General features: G+C 37.1%; 1 protein-coding gene across 1 annotated transcript; it reads right to left on the bottom strand.

The window, feature by feature from the left end:
* Positions 1–63: 63 nt before the first annotated feature.
* ubl3a (ubiquitin-like 3a) lies at positions 64–26274 on the bottom strand. Its single transcript, XM_084401048.1, has 6 exons — positions 26041–26274; positions 25617–25946; positions 8394–8502; positions 4883–4969; positions 3491–3568; positions 64–1844 (listed from the first exon to the last, which is right to left on the bottom strand). The coding sequence occupies exons 2-6, from the start codon at positions 25641–25643 to the stop codon at positions 1792–1794; spliced, it is 354 nt and encodes a 117-aa protein (XP_084257174.1). The 5' UTR covers positions 25644–25946; positions 26041–26274; the 3' UTR covers positions 64–1791.
* Positions 26275–27533: the final 1259 nt, after the last annotated feature.

Raw genomic sequence — 27533 nt, 5'->3', positions numbered from 1 at the left:
AATGAATTTATAGCCCTCTCAAATTCATTATAAGCAATCTGTAAACACATCAAGCAATAAGCATTTCACTTCAATATTCTGGATTCTTTATTCAGTTTATATATGTATTTCCATTTGTAGTTTAGAGAATGAGAAGCATTAGTTTTATTTACAATTATATTTTTAAAAACTTCAGCTCTGTACAGATTTGAACCCTGATAAGGACCAATATTTTTCAGACCTAGTGCGGTGTTAAAACACAAAAAGCAAAGACCACATAAACAGAAAAAGACAAAGGAAGAAAAAAGATACCAAATTATGAACATTTGAAGAAAAAAAGAAAGAAAACAGCACAGTAATTTCTTCAGCCATTAGAGAGGGGTTTGCTGCTGTTAAAGTATATGACATTGTCAGCATCTCACTGCTCCAAATGCTAATGTGCTAACTGTTTTTAGACTATCATACACTAGACACCAATATATATCAACAATCTATAGTTATGTTCTCTACAAGATTCATATTAAATATACTCTACACTTATGTAACCTTCGAATACAATTCCCATTTGGAAAAATATTAAAAAGGGAGAAGGAGAAAGAAAAATTACACAGATTTAGAAATGAAACAGCTCATGTTTCTGTATTGTGCAAACAAATTTTATATCTAACAGGGATGGGGAAATAGAAACCAAGCCAAACTTCATTCCATAGTTATCTTCTGGCTCCAAACGCAAGCATTAATTTACACCACCACACTTAGAAAATAAAGGGATAAATCTTACCCTTCCTGAAAGAGAGCAGCTCAGATCTATCTAAAGGGGGCAGACGCAACACTGTTTGACTGTCAAAACACAGCCGCAAATGTCACTGTTACTCATTGTGGATTATTTAGACTTTCCATGAGTGAATCAAACCAACATCTGGAGATCTACCTTCCTGCAAATTCCTGATTCCTGCGCTCAAAACACACCTGGACAGGCTAATCGAGCACCAGAACTTGTTAAAGCAGGACGCTGGATCTCCATGACCAGAATTGGGCATTTAAAACACATGGAAACGTATAATAAACATTTCTAAAACGTTCATCAGGCACATCAATACTTGTTCTCCAGCGCTGAAATCAATACACTACATGTGGCGATTAGTATTTTATCGGGAGGGCGCGTGTAGTGGAGGTTAAACCCCCAGTGAAGCGTGTGCTATTATTTCAGATGTAGATGACGGCATGCCTTTCCGCCTCCGCACCGGATCCGAGACAAGCTTGGTGAGCACGTGGTGCATCGTTTAACGTGAAAAGTTCATCAGACCCTGTGTAAATTAATTTCCCCCTCACACGTCTCCCTCCTGAGAGGAAGAATCAAGGTCTCTTCTTCCTCACTGAATCATTCATGTTTACCATGTGCAATAAAAAAACAGAGAAACAAGGGCCTCTTTCCGTGTGCAAACCGGTAGAACGGGTAGGAGCGAGTGTCTGTGTGTGAGAGTGAGCGTGATGAAACGAGTTACAGGTCTGCTGGGTGTACATGAAGGTAGAATGGCCAGAAATGTGTGTGTGAGGGTGTTGGCGGGATGCGTTTTATTATCTGCTGCTCTTGAGGTTGGATTTTCTTGACATCTTTTGGCTTCAATAAGGACTATGCGTTCCCCGAGCCTGGTCTCGTCCTCTCTCGGGTGTGATTATTTATTTATTTATTTTTCTTTCCTTTCCAGGTGAAGTGAAGCTCTCGTTCTGGTCAGGTGTGAGTAGTTGTGTTTAAGCAGCATGGGCGAAGGGGGACAGGACACACTCATTCTGAGGGATGAAGGGATGTATTTACAGGATCACACAACAGTTGCTCTCTCCAGTCTTTTCCCGGTTCCTTTGACCTGAAATGAAACCACATGCAGTTAATACTACTGCACAAAAACAAAACAATGTTTCTGTTCCAAAACCATAGCTGCCTACCTAAACATTATTTTAAGGCATCATAGGCATTCTGTTTTGTTCTTAGAGAGGCAGGCAACATAGTTCATATTTTATTCTGCATATATTTTTTTACACAGAACACAATCCCAGAATGCATCCTTGAAAAGCTTGGTGAAGGATGATGGGCAAAGTGAGAGAAAAGCAAGTTAATCTCATTCAATTATAAAAATGTATTGTTCAAAACGGTTTAAAAAGACTATTTTAACGGTTTACGGGTGTGAGTTTGGTTATAGAATGTGGTTGTCACTCTCATAAACAACTGAATTGTGTGTGAACGTAACCGTATTAAGGACTCAAATACAGGTTTTTCAAGTTTTTCAGTGACTTGAAAGGCAGCTACCCATGTAGGCAGCATGGAAGCTCACTGGGGTTTGGAGCAGAGCCATTATCTTCAGTACTGATAAATAAGACCGCAGGACCCAGCAACAAATTTGTCAATGGACAAAGTGCTTCAGCATACATAAATAATGATATTTGATTGTGAAAAGACATTGGATTTAAAAATATACATTTACAGCACCTTATTACTAAAGGAACAATTGAAGACTTAAATAAAAAAAAAATATTTTATTTTGTTATTTTATTTTATGTGGGGTTTATTTATGTATATTTTGTTTTATTTCACACTGTAATATTAGGCCTAATAGTTTAACATGGTACTATGTAATTGTAAGTGGTGTATACACAAGTAACTCTTAAATAAATACAAATTAGAAAATGAAATATTTAAAAGAACCCTTTAATGTTCATCATTATCAACAATGAATTCACCTGAAAATTATTATAACCACTTCACAATAAGGTCTAATTTGCGAACATTAATTAATGCATTAAATAACATTAACTAACAATGAGCAATATATTTTTACAGCATTTATTAACCGTTGTTAATGTTAGTTAATATAAATGTTCTTATTCATGTTAGTTCACAGTGCATTAACTAATGTTAACAGATGCAACATTTGATCTTAATAATGTATTAGTAAATGTTGAGACTAACATTAACTAAGATTAATAAATGCTGTAGAAGTATTGTTCATTGTTAGTTCATGTTAACTAATGTATTTAACTAATGTTAACAAATGAAACCTTATTGTAAAGTGTTAACTATCTTTCATTTAAAGTGTCCCCTCAAACTTAAATTAATAACCACAAATATATAATATATACATTCTCATATTTCTTTCTATGTTGAAACTATACATCAATATATAGTGCATCACTTTTTTCATGAAAATGTGCCTTCAATTCAGTATTTCAATAAAAATGGTTAAAAGGCTTAAAACTCTAATCTGTCAGAATACACTCAGCAAACATTAAATTCAGTTATTTGTCTTCCTATTTTATCACCAACAGTGTCATGTGACGGTCTTTTATATTTTGGTGATACAATAATTTAAAACCTCTGAAAGACATTGCCAGAGGTTGAGAATGATCCTCATATAAACTGGTGATTTTTGAAGAAAGTGAAGGCTGCAGTTAGGCAGGGAGCGTGTGAAAAAGTGAAGGAGGACTGGACAGAAAAGAGAAAGGGCAGAATGGTTACCTTGGGAATTTGGCTCGGGCAGCGTCTCTCTGGCAACTAAATGCATCACTGTGGTTTTTCCGAGAGGCAGTTTTAAAGCTGCAAGACACGAGAAAAAAAAAGTGTTAGACTGAATGGACAAACAAGAGACTAATGCAGCTGTACATCTATGATACCAAAGTAACTTTTCAAGGGGATAAAGTCATAGGACAGAGGAACAAGATGAAAAGTAAACCCCTGGATGAGAGTGCAGCATTTAAGCCTGTGCCTTATTGCGAGCCGTCACTGAGTTTGAGACCACTGCTGCTGCTTTCTGCCTCACAGACAGACTCTGTCTTCATGCCTTGGTTCTCTTGAATCAAGAAGGTGTCAGCATGTATTATCAAAGTGACACTTCTTTGGCAAACCCTCCCTGCGCACCACCATCACATCATCAGCCAAACAGTTCAGAAATTGTAGCTGGTTGTGAGTTTACTCAACTCTGGGAAAAGTTTGCCCAGGCAAAACATTGCAAAACCCATTAGATATGAGTAAATAGTAAAGTTACAAACTATTCACACATCACAAATATTTATAAAAGACAAAATAGACCTAATTTATTAGTGTATTGAGAGGAAAACATACTTTTATAGTCTTAACTAATCACAATTTAGCCAAGATTGCCTGACAGACAGACATAGAGATGACGATAGATAGATAGATAGATAGATAGATAGATAGATAGATAGATAGATAGATAGATAGATAGATAGATAGATAGATAGATAGATAGATAGATAGATAGATAGATATAAAGTAACTGATTTTGCTCTCAGCTGCGTTTGCCTCGTCATGCTTATAACAAAGCAAGCATATTTTCTTACACATTCACAAACCCTGTTTGGCCACATGGTCAAACAAATAAAAAAATTCTTCCTGTTCACGCCCAAAGAATTTCCTCTCCTCCCTGTTTTCTTTCCTTGATGACAGGTCGGTCGGACAATGCTTTCCTACTTTCATAGACTGCTCTTTTCCCTCAAAGCTAAATGAAAAACTGAATTGTAAGAATATTTCTAAGTTCATTTCATGAAGTGAGTTTTTTCATGACTTGAGAATAGTTACTTTTAGGTGTATTGGGACTGGGAGCTGAATTTTTGGGTACATCCTTACAATCAGCTGAACTGTGATGGAATGAAACCGCACTGCACCCTGGCCCGAAATAAACCAAGACAGCCAAAATAAATATCTGTGCAGTCATAAAACTCCAATGGGACACAGCGAATTGACCTGGCGGAGAAAAGACCAGGCAACTTCTTATCGGTCAGACTCGTGGTTCGGGACTGATAAGAATGATTTAATGAATAATCAACAGTAACAGAGCATGTGTGATGTGATATAAATAATGGTAATGAGGAGTGAGGGACGGCAGCTCACCTCCTAGCGTCACATTGCCGTGTAGGAATCGGCCCTGGTAGATGAGGCGCAGGATGTTCGGACTGCTCACTTGTTCCTCTTCCCAGTCTGTTGAAGAGCAGAACGAATGAGAGGCATTCATATTTGTGTTGTACACAAAATATACAAATCCGAACCCAACAAGAGACAGACCAAAATGTAAGTTATTACGCACAGAAGAAAGAAAGTCAAAGGTTTGGAACAACATGAGGGTGAGTATATGATGAGTAAATGAAGAAAAAGTATTTCACATTACTCATTCCTTCGTTTTTCACGTCATTCATTTAACCATTAATATGACCCACCGATCTCTCTCATTCTTGACTCAATCCAAATGGAGGCTCAATCACAAGACTCAAGTGGTGGTCATTCTGTGTCCTCGTGAGGTCGAGCTCTGCTGTGCTCGTCTGCTATGAATAAAACTCTGATTCAATCCCAGACCACCCCGATGGAGTTTACGAACTGTACAACAAAGAAAGCCTTTCTTTTCACAGTATTCCTTTTCTTTTTTTCCATCAATATTCTTTAGAATTAAGGGCTGATGACTTTCATAAGAGCTATTCAAAGCAATAATTAAATTAAAATGACAAACTTAAATAAACCCTTGATTGGACAAATAAATGGTAATAAAAATGTATCATTCCTGCTAAAAATGCAGCCCAAGTTGGCTTGCTGGTCTCAGACTGGCTTAAGATGGTTTAGCTGGTCAGTTAGCTCCGAAAAACTACAAAACAAGCACATTAGCTAGCTTGACCAGACTTAGAGAGCAGATATCCACATATTGGTATTTAATGGTAAAAACATATGCTATTGTTTTTTGGAACATGGTAAAATCATGTTTGTTTGTTTTTTAGACATTTACCAAAGTAATGGCCTTTTATTTTCCAAGGCTCTCTGGAGTTCCATATAACTAAATACAATAGGAGTATGGATATGAATATGCTAACCATTCAGGTAGCATACACTACCGTTAAAGAATTTGGGGTAAGTACGATTTTTTTAATAAAAGAAAGAATTTGATACTTTTATAATCAAGACATTGAAGACATTTATAATGTTATAAAATATTTCTATTTCAAAGAATCATCAAAGAATCATGAAAAATATTAAGTTGCTAATAAATAGTTAATAATAATCAAAATAAAAATAAATATTAACTGTTTTCAACATTCATAATAATAAGAAATGCTTTTGAGCACCAAATCAGCATATTAGAATGATTTCTGAAGGCTCATGTCATGTGACACTGAAGACTGGCGTAATGGCTAAACAACATTACTGTTTTTTATCAAATAAATGCAGCCTTTGTCAGAAAAAAAAATACTTTAGAAAAAATTAAAGTCCCCCTGTGGTGAATATCAAGTTTTTAAATGTTGTTTATCCATCCATATGGTGTTTTTAATACGCTTTAAGGCAAACCATGTGCAAATTCATAAGTCAAAACCATTGCTGAGTCCTTTCTCTTTAAAACTGCAGTGAACCAAAGACAGTCTCAAAATCGCAGTTTGAAATCGTTGGTGTTTCTGACGTCGCAAACTACCTTGTTACCAATCAGGTCAACATGTGATCGTCAATGAGAGGATCTCTGAGCTGGTGTGAGTGAGTGGAGGTGGGGCTAATTTGCATATTCATAAACCACGTATACTAAATGAGGCAAGGGTGTAGAGTTACATTCAAGCTATCTTACGGCATGAAGAATTTCTTTCAAGGAATAAACGCTTAAATGTCATTTTGGTGATCAAAGATGAGTTTTAAGGGATAAAATGATTGACTACGGGGGGACTTTAAAGGGGGCCTATTATGCCCCTTTTCACAGGATGTAAAATAAGTCTCTGATGTCTTCAGAGTGTGTATGTGAAGTTTTAGCTCAAAATACCCAACAGATCATTTTTTACAGCATGTTTAAATTGTCATTTTTTAGGGCTCAGAAAAACGTGCTGTTTTAGTGTGTGCCCTTTAAATGCAAATAAGCTGCTGCTGCACGGCACAGGGGGCGGAGCTTCACGAGCTCGCGCTCAGTCTCTCAGGACAATTTCATCTCACGGAATGATGATAATATCAGAAACTCTCAGTAACGGTGTTCATTTTGACCCGGAGTCGGACAATAATGCCTACAGAGTCAGAGTGCTGTATGGAGATGGAACAGGTATAGTTTAGTAGTTTAATTACGGTTATAACGTATTTGTCATCTGCTTGTATGTATCCACTATTAATAGCCTACAAGTCTGCTGTTTCGGACCAGGTCCGAATGATGATCAAACATATACTGATGAGTTTAATAAGGTTTATTGTACATAACACAAAAGATGAAGCGTCAGTTTTATTTCAGAAAATCACCATAAGAGCTGAGTAAACACAGCAAGTTATAAGAAGTGCGCAAGTACATAAACGAATTTTGGTAGAGTTGAGGGAGCATTTTCTTTAAAAACAAAATACTTCCACCTCGTCTTCAGCGGCTGCCTCAGATTTCGGGAGTAAATAGAGAGAGCTATGTGGATTAATACATCCAGCCACACAACACCTACACCGCTTGGGAGACCTCAGTGCAGCAATGCTCGCTGTGAACTCAATCAGGGCGGGTCTATGTTAGAACGGCAGTGTCTGTCAACACTCGTGGGCGGGGCCTGTGCTGTAGTGACGTCACTAAAACAGCATTCTGAAAACAGGTCGTTGGGAGACACAGCTGATGATTTATGGGGATTAATAAAAAAGGAGTGAGTGGATTTTTATCACTATTGGGTGGTTGTGTACACACACTGCCAACACACATTTATGTCCAAACAGCATGCAAAAGTGAATTTTGCATAATAGGTCCCCTTTAAACATCTTACCAAACCCAAACTTTTGAATGGTAGTATATATATATATATATATATATATATATATATATATATATATATATATATATATCAAAACATCATGGTATTTTACCATCACTGCACCATGGTACTCCAACAGTACGTTTTTAACAGGTTAGTCAGGTGGAAAAAGCTAAACTTGAGCTTGTGGCCAGATCCCTGAAAGCACTTGCAGTTTCAGATGGGTTGCCAAGATAGTGTAGAAACAGATGAAAGAGTCTTTATACCATCTGCTCTTCTCTACAATTCAGAGATAGCAGTATGTGTGTGTATATAATCTGTATGTAAATAATATTTGAATGCACACCACATAGTCCTCGGGGCACAGGCGGAAAGACAGCCAGACAGATGTATAAACGCACAAACTCAGATGCTCTGTTTTTCCCCTGAATAATGTCATTGACTTTAGGTCAGTGTACAGTGAGTGGAATCTAACTCTGCATGGGATTACCACTCAGTCAGACTCAGATTTGTCTGCGGCACAGATTATCTGAAAACAGAAAAAGGTTGTAAAGAGGAATCTACTCAATGGCAGGAAACAAAAGCCTCAAATTCCTTCACAAGAGCCAACAGTTTCTACTGGGGAATGCATTCAAAACAATATGTGAGTGTTTTAAGATGTGATCATCACACACCCATTGGCCAGTTGTCGTATACGTGCTTGGCGATGTCGGCCGCGGAGTCGTTTGGCGAGAACAGGAACTCTTTTGTTTTTCCACTCACCAAGATGAGCCTCAAGTTGATCTGAAACACAAACACAAACAATATAGCCGTTAGAAGCTCGGTCAGAATCCATACCACACTTCCTCATCAACATGAAATGGCATTTGCAACCCATTTTAACTTGTAGAGTGATGTATTTCTGAGTTTCATAACCAGAATGGAGCCAGAACTGAATGTTAGTTTGCTAAAACAATGCCTAAATAGCTATTATTCTATTCGCAGGCCTACATGGAATCTGTGCACACAGACCTTTGGAGAAAGATCTGCATATTTTCACAGAATTAAAAAGCCTGTCAGACATAAAGCTTCACAATCTCATGACCCTTGATTCATTTATAAACATGACTAATTGAATTATTCTTATAGCTACCAATAAGAGTAGAGCCTGACCGATAAAGGATTTTAAAGGCAGATACCGATACAAATATTTGGTGATTTAAAAATCCAATATTCCGATATATCGGCCGATATATATATATTTTTAAAAATCCAGAAACGCGTAACAAAACATAAACAGATCTCGCTAACATTAGTTATTTGTAGTTATTTATGAGTCCTCAGCCTCACTAAAATAATATGATAATGCAGTTTAAAACTAAACTTGTTTGTTTTATTGTCACAACAGAACAGAGGAACATCAAAATATATTAAAGTTCTGATAAATATAATGTATAAAAATAAAACCTTAAGATGTGAAATTAAAAGTCCTTTGAACAAAAATCAACTATTATTATTAATATTGACAGTAATAATAAAAAAAAAATCAATGATGATGATGATATTATTATTATTATTATCATCATCATTTGTATTATTATTAAACAAGACAAAGGTCACTCCTAATGTTTTGTGTGCGTGTGTGTGTGTGTGTGTGTGTGTATCCCTATTGCCTTATAAGCTACCTTATAATTACAATGTCAACTTGCTTATCCCTTTACCTGCACTCTTTTAATTCTATCCATCAAGCTACAACAAACCTTTTTCAATCATAATTTGCCTTCTAAAATCTACTACTTAGTGATGCACTAAATACATTATGTGACTCGTTAATTCTGCGGCTAAACGAAGTCAGCAATGCACACTTGGATTTCACACACTTGTAAAAGAAAAGCTAACTTTTATGCACAGGTTTGATACTTTTTCTAAATGTCTAAATGTTCACTCCTCGCGTGCATAACTTACGTTTTACAATGCAGGGACTGGAACTACAGATATGCTAGTTATAAATACAGTAATCATTACTTTATTTAGGCAGAATAAGTTCGTTGTGATTTCCAAGCTCATTAAAGCTGCTGTCGGCAACATTTTTTTAATCATATTCAGTGAAATCGACACTATAATCCGACAGAACAACATAAGGTGGTTTTAGAAAAAAAACCCGAGCTTCTAACTCCACCTGGAGCGTGTTATTTGTTTTGCAAAAATCCACCGCTCCCGGATCATCGGGTCCAATCAGCGCAGGGGGGTGTGAGATCTGACTGTCAATCACAAGTCGTGCACACGCCACAGATCCCACTCCCCCCTCGTGCACGTTACAATCACATGCACACGCCTGAAGTTCGCGCAGTAACGAAGAGTGATGGTGGAAAAGATTCCAATTCCTCGGTTAACCTCAAGAGCTAGGAGGTCAGAGCTTGCAACATTTCTTCTCGACAGGTAATTGTGCTTTATCAACCATTTACTTTATGAGTACTCCATGGTGTTGATCGATGCTGATGAGACGGGCGCGTTCACAGAAAATCTGGTGCACACGCACTGACCCTCACGAACTCGATGGGAGGGTATTAGTTGATAGTGGGGGAGGGGCATGAGAGTTGTAAACATTCAAACTTTTGGCTAAGTCCACTCAATCTTCCAGGGTTGCCGACGGCAGCTTTAATGTTACCAGTCTTCCTTGTAGAGTGCCCTCTGGTGGACAAACTATGCAGCGCAAACACTCATAACATGGTTGAAGGGTGTTACGCCCGCTTTTATTTTATTTTTTAAATATTCACTTATCTGCCATTATAAATGCCGATACCGATAGTTTGGAAAATGCCTAATATCGGCCCGCCGATATATCGGTCGGGCTCTAAATAAGAGTATAGTGTTTATATTTTTTTTAAAGGATCTTTTTTTTTTATTCTAAAGAATCACTTCTGAAGGATCATGTGACACTGAAGACTGGCGTAATGGCTAAACAATATGACTGTTTTTTATCAAATAAATGCAGCCTTTGTAAGTTTAAAAGACTTCTTTAAATAAATGTAAAAAATCTTACCACCCCCAAAGTTTTAAACGGTAGTGTATATATATCAAAAACACCATGGTATTATACTGTCACTGTTGCATGGTACTGCCATAGTACATTTTTGAGAGGTTTATCAGATGGAGAAATACTTGAGCGTTGGAGTAAGCATATTTTCACAGAATTAAAAAGCCTGTCAGTGTCAAAGCTTCCCAATCTCATGCTCCTTGCATATTCATTTATACAATACATTGACTAATTTGATAATGATTTTAGCTACCAATAATGTAGTATGGTTTTCTCAGTTTCATTTAACTGCAAAAAAAACAATGGTTTACATTATTGAGGGGAAAACTGTTTAAAATTAAATAAAAATAAATAAATAAAAATAATGAAGATGGGCGGTTGAGAAATTATTTCATAAGACTTTTATATAATCCTCCACTTTATCCTTGCAAATGCGAACCACCAGTGATTCAATCAGCACAATTATGCTGTTTTGTGCAAAATTTGCAAAAAGTCCACTATCATACTCATTCACATTCGACGTCCCAGGGTGTCGCCCATTTAAAAACAAAAGAGTAGGATGTATCAAGCTGAGAGAGAGAGAGACGGACAGGACTCGGGGCAGTGCATGTTCAATGCACGTGTGTTACTATGCGAGTGTCATAAGAAGATCCAGTATTAAGCTCCTCCCTCTATACGCACACACACATTGCCAGCTGCAGTGATGTAACAGAGTGAAAACCAGCAGATGGAAACAAAGATCCTCCTAAGCACTTTATAGAATCAGATTAGAGCCAGGAGCAAGAGCCTGCACACTCGAAACAACTCATCTAAAGATCACAACACACACACAATCCTAAGTCTCCTCAAAGGAAAGAGTATCAGTCAACAAACAGACGCACATTCATGCACAACAATGGTTGGTTGATCACGCAGACACACACATGCAAATCTAATTTAGGCTCGGATTAGTATTAGCTATTTTATGAAGCCACCACACAGGAAGGAAATACCAGAGGATATCTACTTATCGCAATATTTCTGTACACATTGTTGCCAATTCACTCCTCCATTTCAGAGCTTTTAAAATACTTATGCTGATTTATATATGTCAGAAAACAGAAATAGTGTAAGGTGCAAAGAAGACCCGTTACTCCTCAAATTAGTATTCGTATCCTCCAAATGTAAAGAGATGAATGAAATTTATATTTCAATAAAAAAAAAATCTATATATTGTGAATAGTATTATTTTGGTAAATATGTCAAATATATATTCTCGTTAAAAGGTTGAGTCAGTAAGTTTTCTTCTAAGAAATGAAATAAAAATAAAAATATTTCCTGTTTCCATTTCAAATAAATGCTGTTCCTTTGAACTTTCCATTTCATCAAAGAATCCTATAAATAAAATGTATCCGTTTCCACAAAAATATTATGCAGAAGTCTTAACTGCATTTGTGATCAAATAAATGCAGCATAAATGTAATATTTAAGCATCAATTGGCTGATATTTGGGTTTGTTTGACATTACTGGCATTGATTAACAGACCAAAATGTAGGCAAATAATGCATCGATTAAACATTGATTATCTTACATTTACTAACAGCTTTAGTGATTAATAAATGTACATTATTTTTTCAAATATTTGCTGTGAATTTCAAAGAAATACTGATTTTGCTAAAGAAAATTACCCATTTAAATTGCATCTATCCCATACTTTATTACATTGGTTATCAGTATTGGTGCTTAAACTAAAAATTCAATGAAAACACACTTTTTTTGTATTCGCTGTGAACATAAAAAAAAAAAAAAAAAAAAAAAACCATTTTCTAATAAAAAAATGCTCCACCTGTTCCACCTTTCCTTTTCCAACGACATCACAAAGTCCTCACTATACAATACTCAATGTGTTGGTTTGTGTTTCTATTTGTATACTCAATATTACAGGTTTTTATGCTATATGGTAACTTTTTAATGTTGTGTTAGCTGACAGCTTTGTCTTCTCTTGTATAGACCTTATTCAGACAGAGCAGCGCCATGACAGATATGAAAGCGGGGCTGTGAGGGATAGACTTACTGTGTTTTCAATGGCATCTGCTGTAAAAAGCTGAATAAAGCTCTTAGATCACTTATGATTTTCCACAACTTATGCTGTCTGGAGTTTTATGTCTACTGAAGTTTCTTGGAAAGATATTTTTTGCAGTGTTCCGTCTGTAGAACAATCCAAAAACACATTAAATAACAGTTCAACCCACTGATGAGTTGTATCATATCCATCCTTTCATTCCCTTTAAAAATCAAAGATGGCGCTGCTGTTAAATAAGGTTTATTTTGTTAGTTAAGCTAAATCATCTGGTGAAGTCTATTACAGATATAGATATTCATTCATGCCTCTAACTACAGTAGCAGACTCACAGTAAACTTAGAGTGTTCACAGACCCGCTTTGACCGTTCAATATGGCGAAAGGCTTACGTATAGCGGCTAATAGAAACAGCCGCTAATGAGGCATCTATGTTTATTTCTATGGTTCTGACACAATGGAACACCTCCTAGTTTCCATAGAGATGGTAACCGTGGCAGCGGCTCCTCTATGAGAGCGCTGACCTGAATCACCTGCAGGCAGAGTCTTTCTTCGTCTGTCTCTTTCTCTCTCGCCGTATCTCATCTTTCACTATGTCACTCCATCTTTTCCACATCTTTGTCTAAAGATGACATATCATCTCCACCTGGTGAATGCCAATGAGCAAAAACCGGAGGAAGCTGATTTATACAATGTTTCCAGACATACGCAGAAAGGAGGAAGAGCCGCCCAAACCGCAGAAATGTGTGTTATGCTGGGATACGTCTGCTTAAAACATTCCTCCTCCATCCATCTCCTTGGTGAGCAGACAAAATCTCACTATGACGTAATATGGCATGCAGCGCTGCCTCCAAGGAACTAAAACAACAACAAGCTCAGCAAAAAACATCCGCTGGGGAATGATTTCATAGGTGAGGGTAACGCTGGTACTAGTCTTACCCAGGAGCAGGTGGATCCCTATGAGTGAAGACAGCAGTTGCTATGCTAAACATTATTATATCACTCAATATTTATCTCTACAACTGAATCCCTAACAGAATATGTTCACCAATCCCAGCATAGGAAGACCCCGGCTCCCCGCAACCAACCCTTCAGGGGGAATGTTTGATGTAATGTTTGATGTAATCACCCCCTAGCGCTCTCCTGCACAAACAAACGCACTTTCTTAGGGACACAGACGACACGTAGCATTCCCTCGTGAGGATACAGGCTGCCCATGGGATCTCCACTGTGATGGAAAAATGTATACAACAGAAACACGTAAAGCACAACAAAGGCTCTGCCAATACAGACATTAGATTTAGAAATTGTTTATCAGGCACGGTTATTGGCAGATGCTGATAATCTTAAAATATTAGCTGAATACTGAAGATTTATTGGTCTGTTGCCATTACGATCATGCATTTTAGTAGATAGCATGATTTAACTGCAATATTGCAATGAATTAATTTGTGACACCTGTATTGTTATATGGCACTGCAAGGTACTAAAATAACACCTGCAAGTCTTTCCATAGCTGACATGTTGAAAACAGATATGTCATCCAGAGCAGGTGTCTCAGGTTTGCTATAGTTACAAACCGAGCGTGAAGTACTAGAGATTTTTCTGAGGGTTGCAGCTTTTGGGTATCACAAGTTGAGCAGGAGATTCTCTGCTTTAGAAGGATAAACAACTCGGTGGTTCTGCCAAGAGACAGTGTGAGAGAGAGAGAGAGAGAGAGAGAGAGAGAGAGAGAGAGAGAGAGAGAGAGAGAGAGAGAGAGAGAGAGAGAGAGAGAGAGAGAGAGAGATATGCTGACAGTAATGAGTGTGTCAGACAGGACGTCTGAACTAAAAGCAGCCACAACAAATGCTGACCACAGTGGATGTGACATGTCGACCGGCTTTGACCATCCCAGAATAGAGGTCTGCCAGATTGTTCTGGGAATGACATTTATGCAATAGGGAACAGACACACACTCACAGCACTTACGTAACCACACATCAATGAAAACAATATTAGAACCGTTGCCTCCAGCAGGGATTTGTCCGTTTTGGAGAGAGAGGAAATTAGTGAGTTCTATGGCGAGATCGGTCATGTCTGTATAAGCTGGTTAAAGAACAATGATGTAGCATTCCAATACGAAAACAAGTCACCTGCAACAAGGAAGAGCCATTAGGGATTAAAGACCACACAAGCCTAATGCAAGTTTAGGATTGTTGATCCCCGTCCGGTTAACAAACTCAGGACTTCACACCACTCAAGTTCACACCACGGAGACTTCAAGTGACTGGATCATGAAGCGTCTCCAAAATAGGACCCCATTTATACCTATATTAAGTGCCGCAACAATAGTAATTGTAATATATTAAGCCGCACAATAGTAAAAAGTAATAAGTAGTAAAAATACAAAGTTAGACATGGCAAAGAAAAATTGAGAGGGGAAAAAAATGCTAGGAGAAAACCACTTAGCCCAGAAATAATAATCATTCCACTCTTCATTAGTAAAGATACCAATGAAGTTTCACACAGTTGTAAAAATCACTATGGCCTTATTATACTGTAAAATTAAAGGTACAGTATATTATGATTACATGTGGCTAATCAGCCAAGCTTAATAATACAGAATTTAAGTTGTTTAGCTGATATTTTTACAGACCCCATTGCAAAAAATATTACATTTTTATTTACACATATTTTGTGTTAGAAATGTATAAACCATAGGAGCGTAACAATATATCGTGTCACAATATATCGCAATACAAAAATGCAAGAACTTGTATCGTGGATAATGACAATATGTATTGTGATAAATTCACCCAAAATAAAAATTACTGTGTGAGAAAAAATTCAAGTTTACTGAGTTTTAGTGTCAGTACTACATTAAACTACTATAATGTTGAATATAATGTATAATAATGCAATATTTGTGTGTCCTGAGAATGCCAAATGTCTTCTGTTAACAGTAAAAAGTGGCCTACATTATTTAAAATATATTTAGTCAATGACAGAGTGCAAGCATATTCGTCTAAAAAAAATGAGCGTATTAATTTACACCCACTATGTAATATAAAATTTAGCATTTTAATCAACAGTACATTTTTTGATTACCTTTTACCATATGTCTTGGAGTATCGCAATAATATCGTATCGTCAGTTCAGTATCGTGATGTGTATCGAATCGTGACATGAGGGTATCGTTACACCGCTAATAAACCATGTATTATACAGAACAATTATAATAATATTATTGTAAAAATATTTATTTTGTTTTATAACCATTTAAAAAATATATATATATGTTTACATTTTACATATAAATTCATAACACTTTTTAACCGCGATTTGTTGCAACCCATCTATCTACACTTAGTTTTGACTAACCTAATCTATATTACTGTAGATTACTGTACCAAGGTGGCATATTTAAACCAGCCGAATCAGCAACTTAAGTTTGCAGGTGTGATCAGAACATCCTTATTGTCGAGCACTGCTAATGTGTATGAAAAAATACCCAATATATCCAAGCGTCACTCACACAAACTAACTAATCATATAAATATCATGACGAGGTCTTTATGCTTTAAGCATGTCGTAATCAGACAGAACAGATAAACAAAGAATCAACACAGAATTGAGAAAATATGATCATACTGTTCAACAGAAGATTAACATTTTCTCTTTCTGTGTTCTGAAAAATCCATTTCACTCTGCTCAGTGTATTCGGAGTCTGCTTCTGTGTGCGAACTCAACCTCAGTCATAAACAGACGAGACAGAAAAGGGAAGCCATCCATCTTCCCCGACAGCACAGTGTTGGTTCAAACAGTGTCATCTCTGTCTATGTCTCCAGGAGGCTGTGATGTAGTTGAGACCGAGGTGGTTTTGAAGACTGTGATCACACTCACTCATCTCTATTTCATCAGTCAGGGCGTTGGTGGGATTTTGCCCGCATATCTGAGAGAGTGTGAAAAAGCTTCTCAGAGCATCTCATTCTAAGAATGGAAGTGTCATTTCTTTCCTCGGTTTGAAATTGGGGTTTACCGTACCTATACCTAAACTGACTGTCTGCATGCTTTAAATAAACAAAGAGTCAACCAATCACAACTAACTAACCCCATTTAATTTCTTAATACACGTTCCTGGTCTTATTGTGAATGATTTATCAATGCATGTCATTCCAAAGAAATTTTTTTTTCTTTGTAATATTTCCTTTAAAAGAAACACTCTACCACTCAAATGTTTTGGTCAGTACGTTTTTTTCTTTTCTTTTATTCAGCAAGGACGCATTAGACTGATCAGAAGTGACAGTAAAGACATTTATAATGTTACAAAAAGCTGTTCTTTTGATTTTTCTATTTATCACTAAATCCTGAAGAAAAATGTATCAGTTTCCACAAATATAATAAGCAGCACAACTGTTTTCAACACTGATAATATTAAATAAAAACTAAAGTTTCTTGAGCCCCAAATCAGCATATGAATTCTGAAGGATCATGTGACACTGAAAAATTCCGCTTTGCCATCACAAGAATAAATGTAATTTTAAAATAGAAAAGTTATTTTAAATTCTAATAATACATCACAATATTACTGTTTTACTGTATTATAATAAAATGAATGCAGCCTTAGTGAGTATTTACTTAGATTATTATTATCATTATTTTTTTATTTAATGACCCCAAACTTTTAAATAGTAATGTACCTTGTTCTACCTCTGAAACAATTTTCCTTTCAAATGACATCATCAAACTGTTTTTTGGCTATTTATATTCCAGTCAATTCCCAATAGATGAAATTAATTCCCACCCCATACAGAACATCCGGTTTCACTGAGAAATACGTCACAGCGCAGAAGTAATTTTTGAATCCCATTTCCTGTCTGCTAATTACGTAATTCAGAGCGGCAAAAGTTTATCCATAAAATGAATGATTTTGCTATAAAATGAACAACATGCTAAAGTTTTATGAGTATAACAAAGTTTATTTAGCATGTTTTCAAACAAATATAGGACAAAGTTCGGTCAGGTACGGTACAGTCTGTGCAATCCAGTTTTTTTTATTTCTCAGCATGAGACAGAACAGGTTGTTCCGCTTTGCAGTGGCGATCTGATTCTTTCTCTGGTGAGAAAGTTAAAACCACTGAGTACGGTAAACCACCCTTTGTTAGGGATTTGCATAGATATTCAACATTACAGGTCACCTTGACTTCTTTCTGAACAGAATATAAAACGGTTTGGCCTATTTGCATTAGCAGGGGTTAAAGCAATGAACATGTCCAAGATGACACATTGAAATGCATTTGGAAGGATAAATGTCTCACTTCAGCCAGGGTCAAAAACACAATGGCCATTGGCATTGGTTTGATAATAGCTAGCTCATTTGGCCACTAGTCTCAAGGCAAAGCTTCTAAATGAATAGATTCCAGCCCACAAAATGATTCCTTACTGTTTCATATAAAATCGTCTTTTCATGATATTGGACAGACTGTTAGGGGACCCAAAATCTGAGAAAAAGAGACCCGGCCATTTATTAATATGTGATATCTTTCAGATGAGCGTCAGACACTTAAATTCTCATTATGAAGAGCCGCGGCACATGAGAAAGAGATAACAGCATTAAATGACATGAGATCTGAGAATTAGATGGCACATTTTAGACGTGGGAAATTAAACTGCAAGAGGGGATATAGAGAAATTGTATGGTTCCCTGTCTATTTCCAAGACCTCTGTGGATGATGGGACAAATTATTGCAGGAATTTGAGAACTGACTCACAGCCATGGCTGTGCGCACACACGGGCAAAATGGCCATGTACGAGCAACACAAAAAGAAACTGGATGTTCCCTGCATGAGTTGATGTGCGGTAGGTTGAATATAAAGTGATTGATTTTGCTCTCAGCTGCGTTTGCCTCGTCATGCTTATAACAAAGCAAGAAATGGAGGGAAAGGACATGTGAAGGATTTCCCAGAACATGATAGATAGATGCCAAATAAATTCCTCACTTCCTTGATAGATTTTCCCCACAATGGACTGGTCTCAATAGATACGGTAAAAGGTGATAATTTTGCAATCATTTCCTCAAGATGTCTAGAACTTCCTTTACTCCCATTATCGTGCTTGGTCTTCTCCCCGACTCACTCACTCCGCTTCCGTACTTATTAATCATGGCCACAGCACACCACCAACTGCAGTCTCAGCCTGTCCAGATGCCCCATCAGCAGTCCTGAAGGACAATCAGTCACACAGACATACTCACACACACTCAACCGGCCCAAACGATGCATCTCACCGGATGAGAAAGGGTACAAGGGTGGAAATATCACTGAAATCAATATAGGCCCGCCTGATGACGTGCCAATTACAATCACAAAAGTGGACATGTCTTCACACTGGTGTTAATAAATGCTGAATCTGAGAATGACTCATCTTCGTACAAACTTTCCGATCTTGAGGCTAATTACTCACCTTCTATAAACACATTAGCAATGTGCACTCAGGGGCGCTGAATAAACACAAACCTAGAACTCTGACCTTTTTAGAACTGAAACAAGATTCCTTTAAGGTGCTTTAAGGACAATGTGACACATCTTGAAGGTCACAATGTTAGGTGATCTCTGTTAATCAAACACATTCTACAATAGACAATGGCCAGAAAATACAACCAGATTTCCGCCTCATGAGAATGATTAGGCAATTCTATATATATATAATTTTCCTGATGGAGCTATGGGGAAATATGAGAACAGAAAAAACACTCAAGATGAAAAGAAGCAAGACGAGCAGAGCGTGAGAGAACAATATCTCATCTCCTGTAGCCAGATGAAGGCAGGCAGCCTCTACCCTGCAGGCCCTGTCCACGTGCTACTGCTGAAAAAGGGCAGACATCTGTAGAAAGAGAGAGTGGGGGAGGCTGGCCGTCTGATAGAAATGGCCTTTTGATATTGTATTACAGTCGTGTATTACAAACCTGAAAAACGCCCTTCTCATCACTTATTACTATCATGCACATGTTCTCAAGCTGAATTATTGCAGCACTGCAGACAAAGCTTCACAGACCAACTTCATGACTGAAAATCTTTTTTTATCTTTTCTTTGGGGCGAGCCCAGAGAAGATTTTTCACTGAAAGTCATGACTCTAGTTTGTCCTACAGCTTTTTCCTTGTTATTTTTGCCAAACAGGGTGCATAATGGTATTAAATAAGCACCATACAGCAAGCAGACTATGTGGCAGTACAACTGTATTTCAATATTGATGTATTTAAATTAGTGCTGTCAAACGATTAAAATATTTAATCGCGATTAATCGCATTAATGTCATAGTTAACTCGCAATTAATCGCACATTTTTATCTATTCTAAATGTCCCTTGATTTCTTTTTGTCCCATTATTTTTCTCATTTTAATGCTCTTATCAACATGGAAAAGTTGATCGGCTTGCTTTGTGCAAATGTTTTTTTATTGAAAACAACATATACTGTAATGTTCAATTTCACACTAACATTCTCACTTGGAGCAAATAATCGTGTCAGAGAATTCGCATCAGTTGTGTGCTTGGCCATCAAGTGGTATTTCAGACTGGACGCGCTGCGATGATAGCTCAGTTCACAACGACAAAACACACAGATCACTTTGGTCTTGTCAATGGAATCATTTGGCAACTTTTTTAAAAGTAAACTTTTAAAACTCTTTACGAGTTTCGCACCTACGACTCTTTGGCCGTTTCGCAAGCCCAAACAAGCGTGTGCGGCGTGCCTGTTGTTTTGTTTCCGGTCTAGCATGTGAAAAAAACTACAAAGTTTGCAAGGCCAAAAAGAACGTTAATCTCGCGATAAAAAAATTGACGCCGTTAAAATGGGTTTGCGTTAATGCCGTTAATAACGCGTTTAACTGACAGCACTAATTTAAATATGTGTATGATCCGTTTTTACACAACACTGTATTGATACAAATCCTTGTGCCTTGTATTAATTTGTGCAAACACAAATGTCCTATATTTCAGTCCACAGCAGAATTAATAAATAAGAAAAAATGTAGGACTGTAGAAAAATATGACAAAAAAAATGCAGTGCAGGCACTCGGTTCAATCCATCGGTTGTTGATTGGATGGATGCAGATCTGAATGTGAGCTTGCAGTTGATTTTAGGGGTGGGGTTTATGAGGACACAATGTTTGGAGTCATACATCACCAGAGACAAGTCTGACGTTTCACCGAAAGATTGAATTATGATATTTGGAAGAAAAAAAATGACTATGGAAAAAAATATATATTCTCTGAAATGGCTCTGATGATTTATATCAAATATTTTATTTTTTTAGCTATAGTTCACACCTGTTGCCTTAGAAGTGAAGTCAAAATGTTGTTTAGATCACATCTTATGATCAGAGAAAAAAAAACATTTGGCTGGCTTGGAGGAGAAAGAGGGAAAGGTATGAAGGAACAGAAGGGAAGTCTGGCCTGAGATTTCAATCTGTGACTTCACTAAACTACAAGAGAATGCTTGTGCAATGATGTCATAAAGGCGAGCAAGAGCCAGTGTTTACAGTGGAACAACCCTTGCAGTCAGTCTCTGCCCAACTCACACAAAACTTGAACAGAACCACCTTTGGAAACATATAAAAACAGATATATGTTGACTCACGTCCAGTAATGAATATGTAGAATCACCGCAGAGAAGTTAAAACAACTTATAATAAGGCACTGAGCACTATTTACACAAACTGAAGTTGAATCACTCAACTTTCCATGACAGTGTGTGTGTGTGTGTGTGTGTGTGTGTGTGTGTGTGTGTGTGTGTGTGTGTGTGTGTGTGTGTGTGTGTGTGTGTGTGTGTGTGTGAGCGTGTGAGCGAGCACCTCTCTCTCAGAGCTGTTGTAAATTGTTCCTCACTCTACTGAAAGGATCCTTTATTGAGTGAGTCTGAGCTACTTCCTCCTCCTCCTTTCTCTCTCGCTCCCTCTTTAGCCTTTTAACCCTTACTGACCCATAAGCACTCTCTGGACTTTATGCAAATCGTACTCACCATGTTATATGTGTCACATTTATTCACACAAACACATGCTTACAACAGATGCTAAAACAGATTTGAGCTGTATCTCTCTGTCTTTTTATGCTGTTCTTCATTTTAGGACTGTGCTTAATCAATATATTGTGATTCTTTTTCTCACAATAGATTTTGAGTACTGGCAGGTCTCAAAAACGAGTACTCTGGGGGCGTGTGCGGAGTGCGGGCCATGTCCATAATTGAGATAATGAAAATACTTTAAATAAAACACTGTTATGAAAATTAATGTTGACAAATAAAACTATGACATGAAAATATGTCTATCAAAATATGACTAGAAAAATAACACTGCTAGATCAATAATATAACAATGTTTTTGAAAAAGAAACATCTAAAAGGAATAACTGCATGAGGTGAAGCTAAACACAGTGAACGAACAGCAGAAAACTGAAGCCTGTTCTATACGACACATCCTATGAGATTGACAGTGACATCCATATTTCAATATATGTGTTTCAATACACATACACACACACACACATACACAATACACATATATACATATATACATATATACAGATTAATGCTGTCAACGTTAATGCGTTAACACCTGCGATACAATAAAATTATATAAATATTATTATTATATAAAATTATATAAAATAAAATATACGATAAAATATTTAACACAGTTAAAGAGGCATCTGTTTTTTTTCCTGCCATTCTTTGGCTAGCGTCACTCTCTTAATCAAGCAAATGCTTTTAACCCATTCAAGCGCGACAAGACAAAATTGACGGACGCGCGGCAGTATTGTATGCACAGAATCAAATTCTCTTTAGTGCTTGAATGAACAATAACACACACAATTACGCCAAAATGTCCGTTTTGATCAGATAGCCTAAATACAGAACATAAATGCAACTCTGTCTACAACTTGCTACAAATATCTGCACAGAAGGACGCAAATGCAAGTGAATTTGAACTAAGTTACTTGCTAGCCAGAAAGTGTTACTCACATTTTCTACACCTTTTCCATCTCTCATATGCAAACCAACACCTTTTGTTATCTATACCCTGTACATTTCTCCTGTAGTTATGTCGCACTTTGGCTACCTCTCATTTCAAAGGTGCCTGTTCGTAGCAGGTGGCTGTTTGGGTTCAGAAGAGGGTCTGTCTTGTCATGAAACACATTTTGTAATTCCCTCAAAGGGACCGATTTGTGTAGCCACATCCTTCTGTTATCTGGTTCCCTGATGAGCTTTATTGATTTGAGCTTGGTTACATAATTTTGTAAAAGTCTCGATGACAAATCTGGTTTGATTTCACATCAAATATCCTGTTCAACTCAAAAACGTCACATTTACGGAAATAAAATGCCATTTCATGTCTAGAGGAAGTTTAAACATGTACATTTTTTACATAATTTAAACTTCTGAAAGTGCTGGGCAACGCTACTCAAGTGTGTGGAGTGTGGACAATAGCCATAGGGGAGGTCTCTCCTTGACATTTCTCCCAATGGTATCCCCAACTAATTCACCCCTACACATAGAGGACACAATACCACATGACACCTCACAAAGTGACACAGTACTGTCAGGGAGTATTGAGTTCTCCTTCACACCTCTGTCTCACAACTGATCAAAGCGAACTCTTTTAAAAGAGCATATCTGATGTAGCACCTATAGGCTTCCACAACATCTCGTTGCTTTGAAACAGTGAGAGCTCTCTACAAAAAAAGCCCATTCATTAAAATGCCCACCCACAAGATGTGTATGCACACACACACACACACACACACACACATACATACACAAACACTCCCATTGTTTGACAACCCTACCCCCCAAATGAATGCCCCTCAGCTGGAGACCACACAATGATTCAAAGTTTCACAGAGTGGACATTTCATCCTAAAACTGAACGGGCTGTTTCGAGAGACCAAAAATAGACAGCTAAACCCAACGTAGAAAAAAGTCACGCAGCTCCCGCATTAAAAACCCTTGATTAATTTTAAAGCTAGTAATGGATTATCTTTATCGTTCCTTTGCAAATCCATATAAAATTATTTCCCGTGAGGTTTGAATGTTTAAAGTTTTCAAAGCCGGCCTTCTAACGCTATCTTAGATAATCAATACCTGACTTTAGGCTATAACATAGCACTTTGTTCCCTGTTTGGTCCCTGTTTGCATAATGTGAGAAAAACCTTTCTTCCTGTAGAGACGTCAAGAGATGCATCGTCATCATCAGGGTCGGCTCACATTTCTGCACTTAAAATCAATTAACAATACGTGCCGTTGCTCTTTTAATCTAAAGTTGCCGAGGAAGCCTTTCTGAGGGCCAGATTTACATTTTAGTGCTACTCAATTGCAGAAACAGAAGGACAGTCAATGTGCACTGTAAAGGCCAATCACATCAGCCCTCAGCGCACATTACATCAAACAGAGTCTCTGCAATGTCAGAGCGTCGGCATCTCTTGAGTTTGACAGCCAGATCAGCTGTTTGGAATATCCAAAGCATGCTTGACTAACAAGCAGGAACAGTGTTACAGCTTGGTGCCAAAAGAAGGAGTTCATATTTGTTTTGATATTAGGTTCAATGTTTTAATACACAATCAGGGCTGTATTTTATGGTTGATAAGCAGATTGCCCACATCCTTGGATACAAACCACTTACACTGGCGAATAGCAGCATTACCACCACCCACGGGTTTAGAAGTCTCAATCTTACATCACAGTGCAAAGCTTGAAATGTCATTCTACAGGCATGTAATGAGGATTAAACAGAACCTATATTAAATCGTCCCCCTGGACAGCAAGATTCCAATGTTAGAGTTTCGTTTTGATCATTTGCCTTGATTCACATTTCCGAGATATTTTCAGTTGTGCAAATGGAAGAGTGACTGTTTTGAAGTCTCCCTGATTACACTTCCTCATTATCAGTCAGAACAGCACTATGTAAGTCATCTGATAGGATATCTTTACACTACTGCCCTTCCTGATAGAGGTGGAATTTTGATGGGGCTATTGCCCAAACAGCAAAAAGAGATCCAAGGCATTTAATAATAACACTGAGTCATTTGTGTCTATCTTGGATTAATCTATTAATCTATATCTCTGATCTTTGACAAACACTTGTTTATCTTAACATATTTATTCCTTAAAACTATCTACTATCAAATTTTATGTTAGAGGTACTCGTTTTTAAAGTACTTTACTAGTAAATAATCCAATAATGACTAGTAGGCCTATTTATATTTATTTTTAATTTCAATAGTAATACTCGTTAGATTGTAGTACTCAGTCAACCTTCCTTGGCTACTAGTCAGAATCCCAATAGTGACAAGTAACTATTCCATTGATACTAGTAACAAATTTTTAATTGAATGTGGTTTAGATATGAACTATCAACTTCTAATTAGTATGTATTTACATTTTTGCAGATAACTATTCTAGTTCACAACCAAAATATACAGTAAAAGTATTATTTCGTTTAATAAACTGTTTGGCAAAATATAGCAATTTGTTGTCAGTAACAGTGGAAGAATAATTTGTCAGTATAGTGACTAGTAACAACTGAATAAGTACTACTACTTACTAACTGAAATATCAGTATTCGAATTAACGTTAGTAAGAATAGGCCTAAGTAATGGCATCTCAAGAATAGTTACCATAAACAGATACTGATCATTATTGGAATCATTTTTAGTAACAACAGAAAACAACTGGTAACACAAAATAGAAATTAGTTAGTTTCAAGGAACACAACATTTACAATATATACAATATTTTACCATATAACGTAAGTTACACCATTAAATCCTTTACAATATAAGTATTCTTACCATGTCGACAGGGATGTTGCCCGTCATCTTTGAAATGTGCTCTGTCGGATCTTCACTTTAGATTAGATTAAAAGTCGTTTTTCTATCTTCAGTTTGCTTAAGAAGCAAAGTTTTGACCGCAGGTGTCTCGTGGTAAAGCAGTTAATCACGCAGAGATCACTCGTCTGGTTATTCCTGTAGGTTCGCTGGTCGAGGTAGTTAAGCGCAGGCAGGAATAGGTTCTTCTTCAGATAGGCTTCTGTGTTTTTGCTTTTTCATGGTATAAACTTCAAAACGGAGAAAATAATATTTTCTGGATTTTATATTTATGTGGGAGGACCCCCTCCCATCCTGAAATAAAAAGGATATATATTAGGAAAATGTGCCTACGCCATACGAAAACAAAACCACACTACAATAAAGCCATTGGTTTTTGCAAATATACCGAGAAATTAGTTCCTCGGACTCCGCAATAAAAAACAATCGCCTGGCAGAGGGAAAAAAAATGCTGTAATTCGACGGTTTTTCAGTCTTATATCCGTCTTCGTCTGCGCTCACACTCTGCTGTCATCCTGCCTCAGAAAAAACATGGCGGCAGTTGACGGGGAAAGGCTTAACGAAACCGGAGCTGGTGAGGCAGATAAAAACGGCGCGATGTTGTCGATCGGTATGTGTGTGCGCGGATGAATACGCCCCCCAGCAGTTATAGGAAGAGGCGGAGAGAGAGGCGAGCCCACGAATCCATGCGCGCCCAGATACGTTTCATTATAAACGAATTAGTTGGAAGGGTTTAGGAATTAGGAACTTTTAGCATAATCCTTTATGCTTAATTCTTTTCAAGGGCAATATTTTTTTAAATCATAATCAGCCTAATGTTTGTTTTGTGTGATAACATTTTGTTATAGTAATTTACCACATAGGCTAGCTCTCTCACCAGTTTAACTGTGGCATTTACTAAGAAGACCATAGTAACCACTGGTAAAATCATGGATGGCTCCTCATTGGTTAGATCAATGTAACTAATGGTTTATAAAAAGCCCTGCTAAAAAGCCTACAATTGTTTGCTGGTTTAAGCTGTTCTAAGCTTGTCTCACAAGTCTTACCAAGTGTTACTCAGCTGGTTTAGCTGGCCTAGCTGGCCGGCAAGCTGGTACCCTAACCTAACCAGCTGAAAAGCCTCGAAAATCCTTCTAATATCAGCTGATGGTGATGGACCAGCAAACCATGGTAAGATGGTTTAAGCTATCTGTTTTTAACAAGATATGGAATGTTATGAAAAGTAAAGCGGTCTTCAACCACTTTATTTTAACTAAATAAATAAATGTATATAAAATTGACCAATCAGAAGCTAATCATTTCTGAGATTTTCACGGCACGTAAGTTATAATTTCTCTCAAAAAACAGAATTGTTATTAAAGATAAACCATTGTCAATTTTCTCAATGGATAGCCTATCTTGTTTTCGTTGTTGACATAATCGAAAAGAGCACATTTGTCAAATTACAGATTAAAATGGGTTGCAAATGCAATTTCATGTCTACAGGAAGTATAAAAACAATATAACTACCACTCACAATCACAACAAGACATTGATTTGCTTTTAGTCTAATTTAATTTAACATAGGGTTATCAAGCACCTCAATTCTTTTTTTTACATTTGAACTTTTGTGTGCCTACAATTTTTTTTTTTTTTTTTGGACTCATCTTTACAATATTCTAATGTAACTTGGCAGGGGCACTTTAACATGACTTCAGCTATATTTCATGAATTAATTTACCTAGAAAGTTAAGCACTGTGAGTTATATGTCTTTGTGTGTGTGTGTCCTTGTCTTGGAAGCATGAGGTCTTTATCTGTGCTGTTGACTCTGCCTCTATTGTCTTGCACGGTGTTGAGAGGAATTCATCCTGACATGGGGTGTCGGACCCACAGATACTCAA

This window comes from Rutilus rutilus, assembly GCF_951802725.1.
Source record: "Rutilus rutilus genome assembly, chromosome: 25".
In the NCBI taxonomy this organism is placed as follows: domain Eukaryota; kingdom Metazoa; phylum Chordata; class Actinopteri; order Cypriniformes; family Leuciscidae; genus Rutilus; species Rutilus rutilus.
This window is presented reverse-complemented; position numbering and strand designations above follow the sequence as displayed.